The 17,413-nt window shown below is 52.0% G+C and overlaps 1 protein-coding gene across 9 annotated transcripts in view; it reads left to right on the plus strand.

Moving 5' to 3' along the window:
- The window catches only part of LOC125621767 (uncharacterized), a 38,743-nt gene extending 31,832 nt beyond the window's left edge, over nucleotides 1-6,911 (plus strand). For 5 of the 9 annotated variants that reach the window (XM_075119449.1, XM_048819028.2, XM_048819025.2 and 2 more), the window contains 2 exons: nucleotides 2,620-2,727; nucleotides 3,564-6,911. In XM_075119449.1, coding sequence (XP_074975550.1) covers nucleotides 2,620-2,727; nucleotides 3,564-5,044 — 1,589 coding nt within the window. In that variant the 3' untranslated portion in view covers nucleotides 5,045-6,911. The remainder of the gene's footprint in view (nucleotides 1-2,619; nucleotides 2,728-3,563) is intronic. The other 4 variants (XM_048819030.2, XM_048819031.2, XM_048819023.2 and 1 more) reach the window with 3 other exon arrangements.
- The last annotated feature ends 10,502 nt before the right edge of the window (nucleotides 6,912-17,413 follow it).

The raw sequence follows: 17,413 nt of genomic DNA on the forward strand, positions 1-17,413 counted from the left end.
GGCTTCTCCCCGCCTCCGAAAATAATTTTTTTCCCTCAAAGAATTGTCAGTTTTTTGGTTGGGGGGGGGGCTTTTTTTTTTTTTGGATACTTGTTTTCCTGAAATTTTGATCAAAACCATTATCAACAGGTTTTTTTTGTTTCCCAAGAAATGGAATTTTGGGGGGAAATGAACAATGGAAATGAACAATTTCCATACACATTTTGGGAGAAAATTGAATTTTTTAAAAACTATGGGACACTGAGATGAAAACAACTTTGCAATTTTTTGCCTGAATATCAATTTATTTGTTCATTTTTCAACCCGCTCTCTCCATGGGAGCTGGAGGCTGTGGAAGGACGGGTCTGATGCCGGGGCAAGGGGATACTGGGGAGAGGCAGAGGGAACCAGACAACGGCCAAAACCGTGGAGCAAGGAGGGGGCTGAGGACAGAGGCCACAAGTCCAGAGTGCAGTGGGAGGAGGACGCGGAGGGAACGGTGTCCTGGACTCTCCATTCAGGGAAGGCCTGGGGGGAAATGTGGTCCGGGCTGTGGCAGTGGAGAATGCAATGAGGATGTGTTTGGGGGGATAGGCCAGGCCAGGAGCTGGTTGCTAGCTCGGCTAGTGGAGAGGGGGGAAGTTGGGCTGGATGGAGGCAGAGCACAGAAGCCCAGAACCTCAAAGGTATTTAGGAGCTGGGATGGAGGGAGTGGGGAGATGGAGAAATCATCTATAATGGAGGGGAACAGAGGCCTGCCTGAAAGGGGAGGCGCCAGAGGAAAGAGATTGTGGCGTGGGATAAGAAGGGCTGTCAGGCAGGAGGTGATGGGGATTGAAAGGAGGAATCCGAAGAAACTGAGGTGGTGAACTGAAGATCTGAGGCAAAGTAAAGATACTTTCAGTTTCCCAGTTCAGTAACCAGGAGGAACGGGCTGCATGGTGTCTGTCAGGGCCCCAAACCGCCCAGGCTAATGCATGAGAATTCAGGCACCCTGCATGGTCCCAGACATGCTAACATTGGTTGTAGGTGCTTGGACCCCGCTCCCATCACAAACAGCTCTGGGTTGGCTCTCCCAGCTTTTGCAGGAGAGCATCATTAGCTCAGTTTTTTTTACAGAGGAGGCCTGGGGTAAAATAAGTGGAAGAACCAGGAATTAAACCTGGGTCTCCTTACTGACCACATTGCTGCTCCTTGGCTGCTGCGAACGGTCCGTAATACAGCCCTGTGAACAGCAGCAAACTGAAATCTGAGTCATTTATAGATTTAGTGCAAAATCTGCTTTATTTATTGATAGTCTACACGCTCTAGGCCAGGGAGAAGGAAGGTGTCCACGGAGTCAGAGGACAAAAGGGGAGGGTGGCTCGGCCTAGCTCAGAGCAGGATGACACAGTCAAGGCCTTTGGTCTACACCAGAGAATGAAGCCATTCGAGCTGAACAGCTGTAATCCCAAGGATCTCAGCGGTCTACTGGCTTACTGAACCACTGCAGGTTTGTCCTGCATTCACCTCCCAAACGGCAGTGCCCTCTGGGTAGCCTCTCCGACAGCTGGAGAGTCCACGGACGTTGCTGTTATTTTTGTTATTTGGAGTGACCCCAGCCAAGATTGGGGTTCTGTAGTACTTCGCCTCACCTTCAAACCTAGCTGGTGGGGATGCCTGCCCTAAAGAGTTTGTACTTCAAATAGATAAAGGGTGGGAGGGAAAACAGAGGCAGTGACTCGCCCGAGGTCACCCAGGAATAGAATCTGGGCATCCCGACTGCCAGCCCAGCGCAGTGTCCATAGGACCAGCTGTGGTTCGGCCGCAGGACTAGTCGGACAGTTCTGCCTAGCTTACCTTCCCTGCAGCACTAACATCATGGCGGGGCGTTGATCAGTGTTCACATCGCCCTCCCCGTCAGTACCCGGCCCGGGGAAGCTAATGATCCAACCAACGGGCACAATTCGGTGATGAACCCTGGTCACATGCCCCCTAAGGCATGTCGCGCATACGCTAAGAAGACTAATGCAGGTCAGACTTCAGCCCTGGAAAGTCCTTACTCACATAGCCCAGGTCATAACTGTGCCCAGCACGTTTGCAAGTGGACCCAGGGCGTGCTACAAGCATGCGGGGAGGTTGAAACGGCTTTTAGCATGGTAAATTTCTCTGGTGCAGTCAAGGCCGCTGATTGGACAGAACAGCAACATGTATGGTCTTCTTTTAGGGCTGGGCAGGCTATAAAGACCAGAGGATAGGCCAGAGGACAGGAGGTTTGGAGGAGACGGACAGAGAGGAATGACAGTAAGCGAGTGTAGAAGAAGAAGGCATAGACTTGAAGGCTGTGAGCTTGGAGTCAGTAGAGTTAAGGGGAGAAAGAGACCAGAGGAGTTAGGGAAGTTGTGAGTGGCAGGGGCAGGAGGATGAACTGGGGGACAGGAAAATGAGATGAGGCCTGGATCGGAAAGAGAGAGGAGAACACATCACAGAGACCAGGCCAGGAGAGAGGGACTCAGCTGTTGAACAGCTGAGCCAGCGAAGAGCTGGGGAAGAAAAGAGATCCCCAGGACAAGGGGCAGCCAGAAAGGCAGAATCAGAGGGCAATGAGCTGGAGTAGAGACACCTAATGAACCCTGATATCACCTGTTTTTCCCCCACGAGCACTATTTCCGATTTCTAAACCCGACCTGATCTCCTGGATGGAACGAGGGGAGGAGCCATCCGCCCGGGATTTCCAGGGACGGGAGAGCCCCCGCGGAGCCCACGCAGGTGAGCAACCGGGTGAATCAGACTCCCCCGGCCCATCCACCTGGGTCAACGGGGCACAAACAACAGAGCCGCTGGAATTCCCGTGAGCTCCCTGCTTCTGCCTCCTCCCACCCGGGTCAGGTTTGTAGCCCGCAGCAGACGTTGTGGCTATAGCTGGTTGGAATTTGCTCATTAACATTTTTTTTTTTTTTTAAGAGGGAGGACCAAAAAAAGGAGCGTTTTCACCAAAACAAACATTTTTGCAGGAAATCTTCATTTTGGTCAAAATTTCCACTTTTTCATCCCAAAACTGGAAAATCAAAATAATCTGCCTTTCTTAAAAAAACTGTTTTGCAATAAAATGGTTGGTCGGTTGGTTGATTTATGAAAACTGAACATTTTTAGAGACAGCTCAAAGTTTTAAACTGCAGATGGTTTTTCGAAAACTGAAAATTGAGGGAAAGGGATTTCAGACTAGATGTCCCGGTGGGTCCCTTTTTAGCCTTAAATTCTGTGACTTTCCTGACTTCATGTTCTTACAGTGACATCTTTGGTGTGGGAAATTAAACAACGTTAAAATTAAAAAGCATTTAAAAAAAATTCTCACAAATCATAATTGTTGCTTTTCAACTAACTCCAGATGTGTATTTGTGGCAGACGTCAGTCATGGTTCCCCAACCGTCCTGGCTCATACCTGGCAGCAGCTCCCTTCCCTGGAGTCTTCAGATGGGATGTGAAGGCAGAATAAACCCCTTCCTCTCTCTTCTTTGGGGAAATCCGGGTTCCTTCCCCCCTCCCCCCCCCCCCCCCTGTGCAGGGAGTGACTCATGCCTGGACTCTCTCTCCCTTTATCCCAGCAGCTGATGGTTTGGTGAGCGACAACGAGGAGGAGGAAGAGGAGGAGGAAGGCTCAGAGGAGCTGGAACCATGCACGTCTCAGAACCCTGAGTGGGAAAAGAGCCCTGCCGGCTCCGATGAACAAAAGAAAGCCCAGCCAGGGAAGAAGCATGACAAAGCCACGCAGCGCGGTCCAGGCCTGAGGAAGCCGAAGGGCACCGCGGCCCAGACTCGCTGCGGCGACTGCAGGAAGAGTTCCAAGTGTGGGGCGGCTGGGGGCCGGCAGCGTAAGGGCAAGCCGACCGAGGAGCGCGCCAAACCCTTCCGCTGCCAGGACTGCGGCAAGGGCTTCACCTGGGCCTCGCACCTGGAGCGGCACCGGCGCATCCACACCGGCGAGCGCCCCTTCCGCTGCCCCGAGTGCGGGGAAAGCTACAGCCAGAGCTCCCACCTGCTGCAGCACCGCCGCACCCACACCAGCGACCGGCCCCATAAGTGCGGCGACTGCGGGAAGCGCTTTGCCCAGCCTGACGAGCTGGCCGCCCACCAGCAGGGCCACGCGGCGGACAAACCCCACAAGTGCAGCCACTGCGGCAAGGGCTTCGTCTGGGCCTCCCACCTGGAGCGGCACCGGCGTATCCACACCGGCGAAAAGCCCTTCAAATGCCCCGAGTGCGGGGAGGCCTTCAGCCAGAGCTCCCACCTGGCAAAGCACCGGCGCAGCCATACAGGCGAGCGCCCCTACCGCTGCCCGCACTGCGGGAAAAGTTTCTGTCAGAGCTCGGACCTGGCCCGCCACAAGCGGATCCACCTGGGCAAGAAACCCCTGCGCTGCGGTGACTGCGGGAAGTGCTTCCGGGCTGGCCCGGCCCTGGCCCGGCACCAGCGCTCCCACCGGCGGGAGAGAGCCCACCGCTGCGGCGACTGCGGCAAAGGCTTCGTCTGGGCCTCTCACCTGGAGCGGCACCGGCGGGTCCACACGGGCGAGCGCCCCTTCCCCTGCGCTAGCTGCGGGGAGCGCTTCGCCCAGAAGGCCCACCTGCTCCAGCACCGCAAGACCCACTCCCCCGACCGGCCTTACAAGTGCGGGGACTGCGGCAAGCGCTTCGGGGACAACGCCGCCTTCCTGGCCCACCAGCAGGGCCACGCAGCGGAGAAGAGCTACAAGTGCAGCGACTGCGGGAAAGGCTTCGCCTGGGTCTCCCACCTGGAGCGGCACCGGCGTATCCACACCGGAGAAAAGCCTTTCAAATGCCCCGAGTGCGGGGAATCCTTCAGCCAGAGTTCACATCTCACCAAGCACCAGCGCAGCCATCTGGGCAAGCGGCCCTACAAGTGTAGCGAGTGCGGGAAGGCTTTCGGCCTCACTCTTGACCTCATCATCCACCAGCGGACCCACATGGGTGGCAAACCCTATAAGTGCTCCCAGTGCAGGAAAGGATTCACTCGCCGGGCCAACCTCATCAAACACCAGAGGAGCCATGGGGAGGAGGAACCCTGAGGGGATGCACGGACTGGGCTGCAGGGTGGAGGGAGAGAAAGGGGGATAGGATAAACATGACAGTCGGAGGCTAAAAAGCGTGTGTGTGGTGGGGAATGGTATATATGTGAGGCTCAGAAGCTAACAGGCTAGAGGAATGGTACAGATGTGAAACTTGGTGGCTAATGAGGTGGGGGAGCAGTATAAATGTGACACATGGAGGCTAATGAGGTGGGGGAGCAGTATAAATGTGACACATGGAGGCTAATGAGGTGGGGGAGCAGTATAAATGTGACACATGGAGGCTAACAGTGGGGGAACAATATAAACGTGACACTCAGATGCAGTATAAATGACCCTTGGCGCAGCTGCCCTGGGATTCCCTGTGTCTCACAGTGGGGTTGCCAGTTTTGGTGGGATGTATTCCTGGAGGTTTCATCGCATGATGTAATCTTTAATTAAAAATTAATCTTTAATTCCTGGAGACTCCAGGACAATCCTGGAGGGGTGGCAACCGTAGTCCCTCGAAAGGTATTTCCAGATGTCTCAGAGCATGAGTGAATCTCCCATAGAGACAGAGACCCACCTGCGCCTGACCCTAGCTCAGAGCACAAGAGGCTAAGGGCCTGGGCTGACAGGTCTTTGCCTCAGTCTCTGTGCCATGGGGATGAATTCACACAGCATAATGGAGAAGAGCTGGTTTCTACGGCGCTTCCCAAGGAAGAGGGGAAAAGCCTTAGTAGGCAGATAATCCCACTTCAACCACTCAGAGTGTTACATTTATACTGTAGCCCCAAACCCTGTTACCTATGAGTGTCACATTTATATTGTCACCCTCCCACCCACTGATCTCTGAGCGTCATCCTGGCACTGTCGCCTCCCATGCTGTTAACCTGTGAGCATCGCCGTCGCCCTCCCAGAGGCAGCAACAGGAACAGGGTAGGAAATTATTGCCTGTTCCCTGCAGTGATGCAAGATGCAGTCGGGGGGATACAGAACTGGGAGACTGCAGGGTTAGCTCATGCAGACCAGACAGCTGAGCCTGAGAACTGTGAACTCGTTGCACTGCGGACAGGCAAGAAATGTCAGGGGAAGCCATCCCTGAATTCTAAAGAGCTACAGATGAGTGACGGAGGTGGTGGTGGGGGCAGGCTGGCAGCGCCTCCTGATTTCTGAAAGGACGAGGCTGGGCAGAGATGAGAAGGAAGCTGAAGAAATCAACTGTCCTGGCCCGCCCCCAGTCACGGAGGGAGACAAAAAACCTGGCAGGCCAGCTAGTCATCTCCCCCCGCTCCCCCATTTGCTATGGGGTCCTGTGTAGGGATAATGGAGATTTAAACAGAGACTCTGCTGCACTCACACCCCTCCCTCTGCAACATACCCAGGATGGCCCAGACCCTCAAAGGTATTTATTCCTTTGGTATCAGTGGATTTTAGGAGCCTAAATGTCATTGAGGTTCTGGGCTAACATCCGCAGGGTGAGAAAAGCCTCCACCGGGATCGGAGCTGCAGATGCTGCTGTGACCTGCCCTTGCCTGTGAGAGCAGCTGCCAGCAGATGAGGGGTTCGTGCTGGGCAGGCAGCGGCCGCAGCAAGGCCATTTCTCCAGCAGAACTGAGCTCCCTGAGGACGGAATCCGTTCCTTTTGTCACCAGATCCCAGCGTGGCTCCCCAGAGACCTGTCCTCTCCCAACCCCTGTAGGAACGTCCGTCTGACACTTCCGGGAGCTGGGATCTGTTTGCGGCTGCGTTCTTGGTTTTTTGTTTTTTTTTTGGAATGCGTCGTGCTGAGTTTAGTTCTCCACCACTGAGTCGTAGACGATGGTTTATTTGTGACTTTTCTTGCTTTCTGTTGGAGGCAAATAAAATAGAATGTAGTTTTACCAGCCTTAGCCTCCAGGATACTTGGCATGATTAGAAATACAGCACGATACTCATTGGAATAGAGTCTGTTCAATTTGAACAGGAGTGTTGTAGATCTAATAGGTACCATTAACTCAGGGCTGGTTCAGACAAACCCAGGACTTCTGTGGAATATTTATTTAGGATCCCCCGCAAGGGAGAGAGACTGCACTCTCTCTTCAGTTAAAGTTATCAACCAGGAGCCCATTAACAGGCCAAGCCTTTCATAAGTGACGAGCTATTTGAACTCCCCCAAGCACTAAACCTCACATCTTCTACTCCAAGTGCAGGGTTTCTTTGACCTCCCATTTGGAACTTAAGGATATAGTGACATGCATATTGGTTTTAGAAACCCTTACCAAAACAAGACACTCTACTGTACACGCTTCTCCTCTAGGGTGTTGTATGAGAGACCAAAGTCGCTTAGTACCCAGCTGGAAGGCGCTCAGATACTTGGGAGATGAGCGCAATAGAAGAACCTATATAGAAAAGAACAGCTTTTGGGTGTCCACCTTGAGACTCCATAAAGGTGTCTAATTTTCCGAAGGGCAGGAGCTTGGCCCTTTCAGGCAGCTCATGCTCGGCACCCAAACTCCCTAAGCACCTCTGGAAATCTGTGGCCCAATTTTATTCTGACCACCAAATAAAAGGCCCAGTTTTATTCAGTGGCCCAATTTTCAATCCCCTTCCCTTCCCTCCCCTTGCCTGCAAACTCCCAAAATTAAAATACCTGCAGTCTCAAAATTTTACAGCAAATGGGGGGAAAAAAATTACAGAAAATTTCAGAGGCCTGGCAGAGTTTCACTGGTTTAATGAAGGTCTTGTCTACACACGGTTTTTATAGCGGCGTAATTATCATGGTTGGAGTGTGATTTTTCTAATGAACGAGTTGCACTAGTTTATTGATATAAAAGTACCTTATTCTGGTGTAACTTAGATAACAAGGCAGCTACTTTGACCTAACTTGGGAAGTGTCTACACTGAAATTTCGCTCCCGTGGACGTAACTGTCCCCCTACAATGATTCCATCTCCATGAGCAGCGTAGAATCAAGGTTGATGTAGTTAGGTCAATGCAGTCTCAGTGTAGACACTGCATTGCTTAAGTTGATTGTTACTGGCTTTCAGGACCCATCCCACAATGCCCCGTATTGACAGTACAATTGATACAAGGGTTCCTAGTGATGACACGCACCAATACAAGGAGCAAAGAATAGACGCGGACAAGTGATACAATTACTGCGGCAGCTGTATGGTGACGTAAGTTAGTCAATTATGTAGCGTAGACATGGTCTTATTCCCCTTCCCTCTAGATATAGCTATTCTTGTATAAGTACTTTTATACTGAGGTCAGGTCTATACTACAATGTTTTGGCAGCATAACTATGTTGGTCAGGGGTGTGACCAACAGCTGTGCTGACAGAAGAGCACTCCTATTGACGTGGCTAATGTCAGTGGGGGAGGTGGTGTTACTATGCCAAAAGAAAACCTGCTTCTGTTATCATATGCTGTGTCTACACTAGAGGGTCTGCTGGTATATCTGTACAGGCAAAGCATTTGTAGTGTAGACAAGGCCTGACATAACTTTGTCCACACCGGTATAGATAAAACGGTACAACTTTTGTATGTAAACAAGTACTAAAGTTGACATTTTAAAGTGATTCAATTCAACCAATGCAGCTTTATGTATGGACACTCTGAAGTTGGTTTAAACCTGTTTTACAACGGTTTACCTTGCACTGGCAAATTTTCAGGTGCAAGCTGTGTTGATATAACCAGTTTTAAACCAAAGTAAGGTGGGTTACACCAATTCAGCAAATTTAGGTGTGGACACAAGCAAAACAAAGTTGACACAGGTTGATTTAATGTTGTAACGTAGACCAGGTTTAAATTGGCTTTTAAGCCAAATTAAAATTAAACCAGTGCAACTTCTGCGTGTCGACATGATCTAAGAAATTAAGCATCTTTTAAAGGATTAAAAAGTCATGACACTGGCTCCTTCTTTAAAAGTGCTTGGAGCTCCGCTGTGGAGAAAATACGAGGTAAGCACAAATCATTACTGACTGCATCTTTCCGCTGGGGTTCTGAAGGGGTGGAGGATAGGTAGGTGCACAGTGATCTGGAGCAGTAGAGGGAATTTCCTGGCTGTGGAACTCAAGAGATTCATGTTTGACTTTTCTGAGGTTCTTTAGCATGTTCAGAGGGGAGGTAGCCATGCCGTGAGGCCATGTGTCACTATCCTAGGTGACCTTTGGTACATAGAACTTGTGTTGTGCGTTTATAGTAAAATCCCCAACTCTCCAGATTGCCAGTCCCATGTATTCAAAAACCATGAGTTGGGCCCCCGAAAGTCACAAGTGGCTTAAAAAAAACCCTTAAAAATTAATTCTGGATTCTCTGTATTTGCTTTCTGAGCCTTTAGGGATTAACATGTTCAAGCTTTTCTCTGCAACACAGGGGACTGGATGATGACTTCTCTCTCTAAAAAATGATTGTGGAGAGTTTCACAGGACTCCAGGAGCTGGGGCTTTTAGACTGATCAAATATCACAAGACCGGTGATAAAGATGTTGGCAACTCTGGAATGTACTCCCCTAATTGCTGCAATTAGGGCCAGATTAAAAGCCACCAGGGTCCTAGCCATGTCACCTGTGCCCTTCTCCACACTACAGCCGCACCCTACTTGGGATGCTAGCAGCAGAAGCTACCACCGCAAGAGCCAGCTGATGGAAAGCCTCTGCCTCGCCTCTTTCAGCAGCCTGAGTCTGCTGTTCCCTGCCTTCAGGCAAGTGGAGATCTCACCTGGGCTTGACTCAAAGGATTCTCTCTGTAGGGGCCCCTGCTGAGCCACAATGCAGGGCAGCAGCACCCAGGGGCCCAACCCAGAGCCCCCAATTTGGCAATAGCAGTACAGGGCTCCCCAGAGCAGTCAAGTTTCCGAGTTAAAATTGGGATGGATAAGGTAGCTCCCCCACCGCCCCATGTCAGAGCAATTGTCTCAGCCTCTCTGCAGACTCAGGCAGACATCACCACAGGGGTTACACTCTGGTCACATTTTAGAGCTTAACCACCACAAAGGCTAGGAACCTTATTATTATAAAAAAACAACAACTAAGTACGGGAGTTAGGGCCAATAGTGCCAAAGGGTAAAGTTTTCAGAAAGTACCTATGGGATTCAGGAGTGATATAGTTACATAAGAGCTTAAGTCTCACTGAAAGTCAATGAATCACCTTTGATGGTGGGACATAGCATCACAGAGCCACAGGATTTGATCTGTGCCTTGCCTTGTAACCAGACCCGTAGGAGTGACCCTTTTAGTGTGCCAGACCCTTCAGGGGCAGGCCCCTAGCCCCAGGGGGTATGTTGACACTGCAAAGAAAAACCTGCAAAGGCAAGTCTCAGGGGCCAGGTCAATGGACTGAAATAACCATGTCGGTGTTCCCACCCAGGATCCAAGACCCTCACAGAGTCTGGGCCTGCAACCCAAGCCTGAACATCTACAGTGCTATTTTTAGCCCCACAGCCCGAGACCCAGGCTCTGAGACTCAGCACTGCAGGTCTGTCTTGGGAAGGTAGACGTACCCCAAGATGGCCTTCAGGCACCAGCGCTCCCTGTCTCTGTCCATGGCTCCCTGCAGCGAATCCAACCCAGCCAGATTTCTGCAGGAAGTTTGGATTGGGCCACTTCAGGGCTCTCAGGGATTATATCCAGAGTCACCAGACAGCCTTTGCAAAACAAGGTCACCATTGATTAGTCCCTGGGTGTACAGAATCAGAGCGAGAGGCAGAGTTCAGCCTGTCCAAGGCTCCCTTCAGCCACGCTGCCATCAAAGGCATCTTGTCTGGCTCTCACTCCCTTTGTCCTTGTATCCCAGCCACCTGCCCCCTTTGTTCTCCAGCTGGGGCCTTTGCTCCATTTTCCTGCCAAAGGGTGTGCGGGGGGGGGCAATCTCTTTCCTTTGGGGTGCTGGTTGCAAACATCCTGGCCATTGGGGTTCCCAGATCTTCCACTGATAGGTCGTCAGTTTCAGCCATTCCTTTCAGGACCCAGTCATACCCGCCCCCCCAACAGCCCACCCCCCCAACAGTTACGAACACCTTACAGCTCCTGCTCTGCCCTAAGAGCAGCTTTTTAACCCATTTGCACTCACTAGGGAGCTATGCAGAGCACAGAGGGAAACTGAGTCGTGCATAGCGATCATAAAAATGTTACCAAAATCCCCACTTTGTCACACGCCAGCCTGGACCCCCAAAGGGTATTTAGCCACCTAGTTCCCAAAGGAGCTACCTTTGAGGCTCCAGGTCAGCAGTGAGCAGAGCAACTCCTGAATACCTTTAAAAATCTGGGCCTAAGTCACTTTTGAAAATGGCACCTTTGAAAATGGCACCGTAGGTCTTAATCCGGTTCTGAGTCTGATGGAGATTATCTGACCTCCAGAGCTCACTGCAAGGCAGATGGTGTTCTTGTGTTAAAACGAGAGCTTGTAGAGAAGCACGCGCATATTTTGAGTCAAATATCACATAGTACAGAAGCAGAGCCTGCTGCAAGCTGTCTGCAGCAGATAGCCCCGCTCCTCCACATGGCGTCTGCCTGCATCCTATGGCTGCTTTTGGCCCAGCTTCCCCAGGGCAGGTGGCTCTCTAAGACAGGCTGAGCTATCAAAGGGTTGATCACAGGCAGAGCTGAGCAGGCAGTTGTCACAGAGAAGCGTGGGCTTTAGCAGGCATCTTCTCCAGGTTTGCAGAGGTGCCCGCTGCTGAGCTGTCCATATCAGCATGACTTCCAGCAACATCTCTGTCACACAAAGCCCCTGGCTGCAGCCACAGATGGATGCTGCTGGCTGAGTTTTATGTCCAAGCTCCCATCTGCCACCACCGAATAGGCCATGGAGTTCTTAGCCAAGGCTGCTAAGTCGGTGCTGCAGGCTCCAAGCCAATCATCTTCCGAACAACCCCATTAAGCTAATGTTCTCCAGGGCTTCTGTCTTATTGTGGTAGAGAACTCCGGTCGCTGTGAGCACAGAGGCCTACCAGCCAACAACTAGCCAGAGCGAGCCATACTGTCTCATGCCATGTGGCCGGCTTTGGCAGTGTCCCACCTGAAGCTGGTTTATCTTTTCTTCTCTTTAGCTAAGAAGTGGTCTGTGGGGAGGGTGATTTTCTCCACTAAAGAGCTGGGGTTTGTGTTCATAGAATCATAGAATATAAGGGTTGGAAGGGACCCCAGAAGGTCATCTAGTCCAACCCCCTGCTCAAAGCAGGACCAATTCCCAGTTAAATCATCCCAGCCAGGGCTTTGTCAAGCCTGACCTTAAAAACCTCTAAGGAAGGAGATTCTACCACCTCCCTAGGTAACGCATTCCAGTGTTTCACCACCCTCATAGTGAAAAAGTTTTTCCTAATATCCAATCTAAACCTCCCCCACTGCAGCTTGAGACCATTACTCCTCGTTCTGTCATCTGATACCATTGAGAACAGTCTAGAGCCATCCTCTTTGGAACCCCCTTTCAGGTAGTTGAAAACAGCTATCAAATCCCCCCTCATTCTTCTCTTCTGCAGGCTAAACAATCCCAGCTCCCTCAGCCTCTCCTCATAACTCATGTGTTCCAGACCCCTAATCATTTTTGTTGCCCTTCGCTGGACTCTCTCCAATTTATCCACATCCTTCTTGAAGTGTGGGGCCCAAAACTGGACACAGTACTCCAGATGAGGCCTCACCAATGTCGAATAGAGGGGAACGATCACGTCCCTCGATCTGCTCGCTATGCCCCTACTTATTCCTTCAAAGAAACATTTTTTTCTGTAAAGTTAAAGCATTTCTGCAGCATCCTTCCCTGGCCAGGTTGTGGCATTGCTGTGGCACCCCAAAATCCACACACACCCCCTAAAACACATTTGGTTCCTGTTCCACCCCACCCCCCTTTTGGCTCCTATCTCCCTTTCCCATTAGTCCCCCCCCAAAAATCATTTGGTTCACATCCCTCCTCCCCATATAATTTGGCTCCTGTTCTGTCTCCCCCCTCCCCACACACCCCAGAAATAATTTGGCTCTGTTGCCTCCCCTACTCACACCCCTTTGTTGTTGTTATAGATTGTAAGCCCCACAGGGCAGGGACAATATTTTTGTTCTGTGTTTGTACAGCACCTGGCACAATGGTGTCCTACTCCATGGATGGGGCTCTTAGGTGCTACAGTGCATCATGGTAGCCCTGAGAGACCCCAACTGAGATCAGGCCCCCTGTGATTCCAGGGGCTGTACAGACACCATGTGAGAAGTCCCACCACCTTACAGGCAGGCAGATGACGGGCCAGCAAAACATACCCCCCCTCCCCAAGTTCTGCACCTGGGAAAGTTTTTTGGCTTTGCTAATTAGCTGCCCTAAGGGAGCCCTCCCCTCGCTGTACTAAGTGCTAATCTACCAATACTGGCATATAAGGCCCTCCCTTCCCAGGGGAACAGCCCCCTTCCCTGGCTGTCCTGCCACCCTCCCCCTCTTTCCTGCTCCACAACCAGAGCACAGACAGGGGGCTGGGAGGAGGTCAGGTCACTCCATCGGGCAGAGGTTGTGGGGGCATCACCCCCACACCCCTGCCATAGCAACCCATTGGCTCCAGTTCCCCTCTTCAAACACCCTACCAAAAATCATTCAGCACCAGCACCCCCCATCACAAAAAAAAAAATCATTGCCCCCCCCCCCAACATCTCCCACCTACCCTGACCTGGAAAGGAGGTGGCATTCAGGGCGCCCACAGCTGTGTAACAACAGGAGGGACCAGCTCTTGTCCATCAACATCCCCAGGGGTCTCTTTTCTCAGAGGTGGATAGAAGGGGGCTCTAGCCTCCCAGCTGCAGTGTTTCCAGTCAAAATGGAATTAGGATGAAATCTAGACACTGCATAAACATGGGACTAAACCTGCCCGATTCCTTTGCAGCTGAAATTCTCTTGCACACCTGGCTCCTTGTACCCACTTTTGCACAGACCAACAGCAGCTGTGCACAGCAGCTGGCAGGGGCTGGGCTCGGCAGCAAAGTAGGCATGTGGCAAGAGGGGTTGATGAGCAAAATTAGAGGCACTTTTGAAAATCCACATATCTTACGCACAGCAAGGTTGCCCACTCTCCCCATTTTAAGAGTCTCAAGGTATGTGCCCAGCTCCTGGAAAATCTGTAGGAAAATCTTTTTAAGTAAGTTGCCAGCTTCTGTGGTTGCAGAAAAAAGCTTGAGACCATGACCCACATGCATAACCCAAGGGCTCAGAGACCAGAAGGGGAAGAAAAAAATGTCTTTAAAACCCTGGGATTTTTAAAAATGGCATTCTTTCCTGCTTGTTTTGAATGCTTCCAGCTGGTGCTATGGAAGACAGACTCCCTATACTTACTCCCACCATTGGTGGCCTAGGGCATAGAGCACTGGACTGTGACTCTCAGAGGCCGATTAGGGGTTTGTGGGGCTCTGGGCGAGAACAAGTGGGGTCCCACCCCCCCAGGGAAATGAGATTGGGGCATGGGGGCTTGCCCTGCTCCCTAGCAGGAGCGGCGGGTGGGTGGAGAGCAGGTCAGGGTGATGTGGTTGCCCATTTTTCCAGGTGCCCCCCATTGGCTGGGACCCCTGCGGATGGGCCCCGTTGGCCCAGTGGCTAATCCACTATTGGTGACTCTGGAGAGCTGGGGTCTATTGTTGGCTTTTCCCCAGGCCTGTTAGGTGGCCTCCGGCAGGTTGCTCTGTTGTGCCTCGGTTTCCCCATGTGTACAAGAGGGATAATGATACTGTCATGGAGTCACAAGGTCTGGTCTACATTCCCGCCCCCCAACCATCACCAGTCTTTGGGGAGTGACCCCCTTCAGTGTCTAGGACCCAGAGGGCAGGCCCTCGGCCTCCGAGACTGAGTCTTAGGCAGTAGTGATCCCTGTTTCTCTCTACCCGCAAATCCAGCGGAGCCAGATTCTTGCGGGAGGCTTGTACGGCAGCCCTTCAGGGCACCAGGCTCTCAGAGTCCTGCAGAGATGCAAGCAGCCTTTCCTAAACAAGGGAACCATTTATTAGTCACCTGACACACCAGATCTGAAAGGCCTCGGGGCAGCAGAGAGAGGCAGAAATTATGCCAGTCCATCCTGGCCAAGCGAGGGCCATGAGCCAAGCTGTGATGGACTCCCTCCCTGTCTCCCCCTCCCCTTTGTCTGCCCAGCTCACAGTTCCTGTGTCCCTCCAAAAGGGCAACTCTTAGTCCAGTTCACATGTCCTGCCTGCTGGGATTTCCTGTTAGGCATTGATTGTTCAGTCCTTGGGGGTCTCACTTTGTCTTGCTGCATCCTCTGTTGATCTGGGTCTGTTTCAATCAGTTCCTCAGTGACCCAGTCATTCCCCCTAGACAGCGAGGTGCCACACACCCATCTCCTGCACTGTTCCAGGAGCAGCGTTAACCCTTTTGCACTCATGGGGTTGCAGTGCAGCGTACCAAGGGAAACTGAGGTATGCCTAGGATTCATAAAAATATTACAGAAAATTCCTACTGATGACCACCTTTGTAAAATGCTTTGAGATCTGCGGATGAGAAGCGCTAAGTAAGAGCTGGATATTATTGTTTGGGCTCTCACCACAGATGGATGCAGCAAAGACAAATACACTTCCTTCTGTCTTCCAACACTCCCCCTCCACCACACACACCCTCCCTCTCCCTCCTGTTCTTTATGAACGACTCCAGACACACTGAGTTTTGCTAAACTACATTCTACTTTATTACCCTCTAATCCAAAGCAAGGAAGTCAAAAGTTAAACCCTCGTCCCACCTCTGTGCCTGCAGCCCAACTACACCCCTGTGCCATTCCCAACCCATCTCTGTCCCGGTACCCACCTCCCCCAACAATAAACCAGCCTTTCAGGCTCTTCCCTGAGACAAACCGCTTGAGCGAGTGACAAAAGCCAATGATGTGGCCGGGAGAACCCGGTTCCAAGGAGTCACCTGCTGTGGTAACTAGGAGATGTAGTGTTAGCTCCTTGTCTGTCAGCAGCCACGCTCCCAGGAAGGAGGCGGATTCCGGCAGCTGAGCTGTCAGGGTTCCCGACTCCTTGTGGCCTCCTCACCGCTGGACTCAGCCTGGTCTGGTTTCAGGGCCGGGCTGGCCTGTTGACTTCCCCAGCTTTCTTTTCTGACCAGCCTCTTCTTCTCAGGAACCCGCAGACACCCCCTTTCCCACACTGTTCCCTCCTCTTGGGGTGTCATGCGTAGCCCTTTAGGATTCAGGGCAGCTTTCCCTGATACTCACAGGACATTTCCTGTCTGTCCCAGTTCAGCAAGTTCACAGTTCTCAGCTGGCTGGCTCTCAAGAGCAAACGCTGTCGTTTCCCAGCGCCCTTATCTTTGACCTTCACTCCCTCCTGACTGTCTGACATCACTGCAGAGCTCAGGCAGTAACTTCCTTCCCCAATTCGGTCTGTCTCCGTCTCTAGCTGTGAGCATCGCTACTTAACCAACTGGCCCCGAAAGGCCAGAGAGGATTTTTCCATTGACACCCACCCAGGGAAGCACAGTCAGACCCAGCATTAGTGCAGCCAACGTAGAAAATATACTAGCTCAGCCTTTCTAACCAACCTTTGTCTAGCATGGGATGTGTCACGCCGAATCTGACGGGAGCAGTATGAATGAAATGCCCGGAGGCTCCGGAAAGGAAGGACAGTATAGACATGACACCCTGAAGCTAACGGAAGGGAGGGGGAACTGTATAAATGTGACCCCTCCCAGGCTAACACAAAGGCGGGGATCATATAAATGTGACACCCCAAAGCTAATGCTATTGACATCGGATTCCCTGGGTCCACAAAGGCTGTTCTAGGCCTCCCACAAAGGGGAGGGCCCATGGAAACCAGCTGCAGCGCTGCATGGTCCTGGGTGAATTCATCCCCCTGGAGCAGAGAGCAAGGCAGAGTCCTGAGCCTTGCCTTTCACATCCTGAAAGAGGGTCAGGACCCATGGAGCGGGGCTTGTGCATCTGTGGCTCTAGGGCCAAATTTCACACCTTTGTCGGGCATTGGGTCACTGGCCCCTCCTTTCAATGGCTCCTGGGGATCCCTGATCTGCCTATAACAAGGCAGATTCCCAGCCACAGAGGCCCTTCACTGCGCTTATTTCTCCAGGTGTCTCCAGCAGCAGGGAGTCCCACTGGTGAACCGTGTGCTGCTCCAAAGCCATTCCTTTGCTCCAGGGACAGATCCCCCCGCCCTGCCACTCTCTCTCTCCCAACCTCTGCCCCACATCCCCTACGCCTGTCTGCTCTGAGGTCTCCCCCATTTCCTTCTGAGCCGGCAACAGCACAGAAGCAAACGGAGTGGAGCAGGTGGAAAAAGTTGTATCGGTGGGCGGCACCTCCGTAATCCCATCTCTACCCCACGAAGCTAGATACCCCCCTGCCCCCAGCACACCCATACGCTGCAAGCTCCGTCTGCTTCCCATCCAACCCTCTGAACCCTAAACACTCAGCCCCCCACCTCGCTC

This window comes from Caretta caretta, chromosome 14 (assembly GCF_965140235.1).
Source record: "Caretta caretta isolate rCarCar2 chromosome 14, rCarCar1.hap1, whole genome shotgun sequence".
NCBI classification, from domain to species: Eukaryota; Metazoa; Chordata; order Testudines; family Cheloniidae; genus Caretta; species Caretta caretta.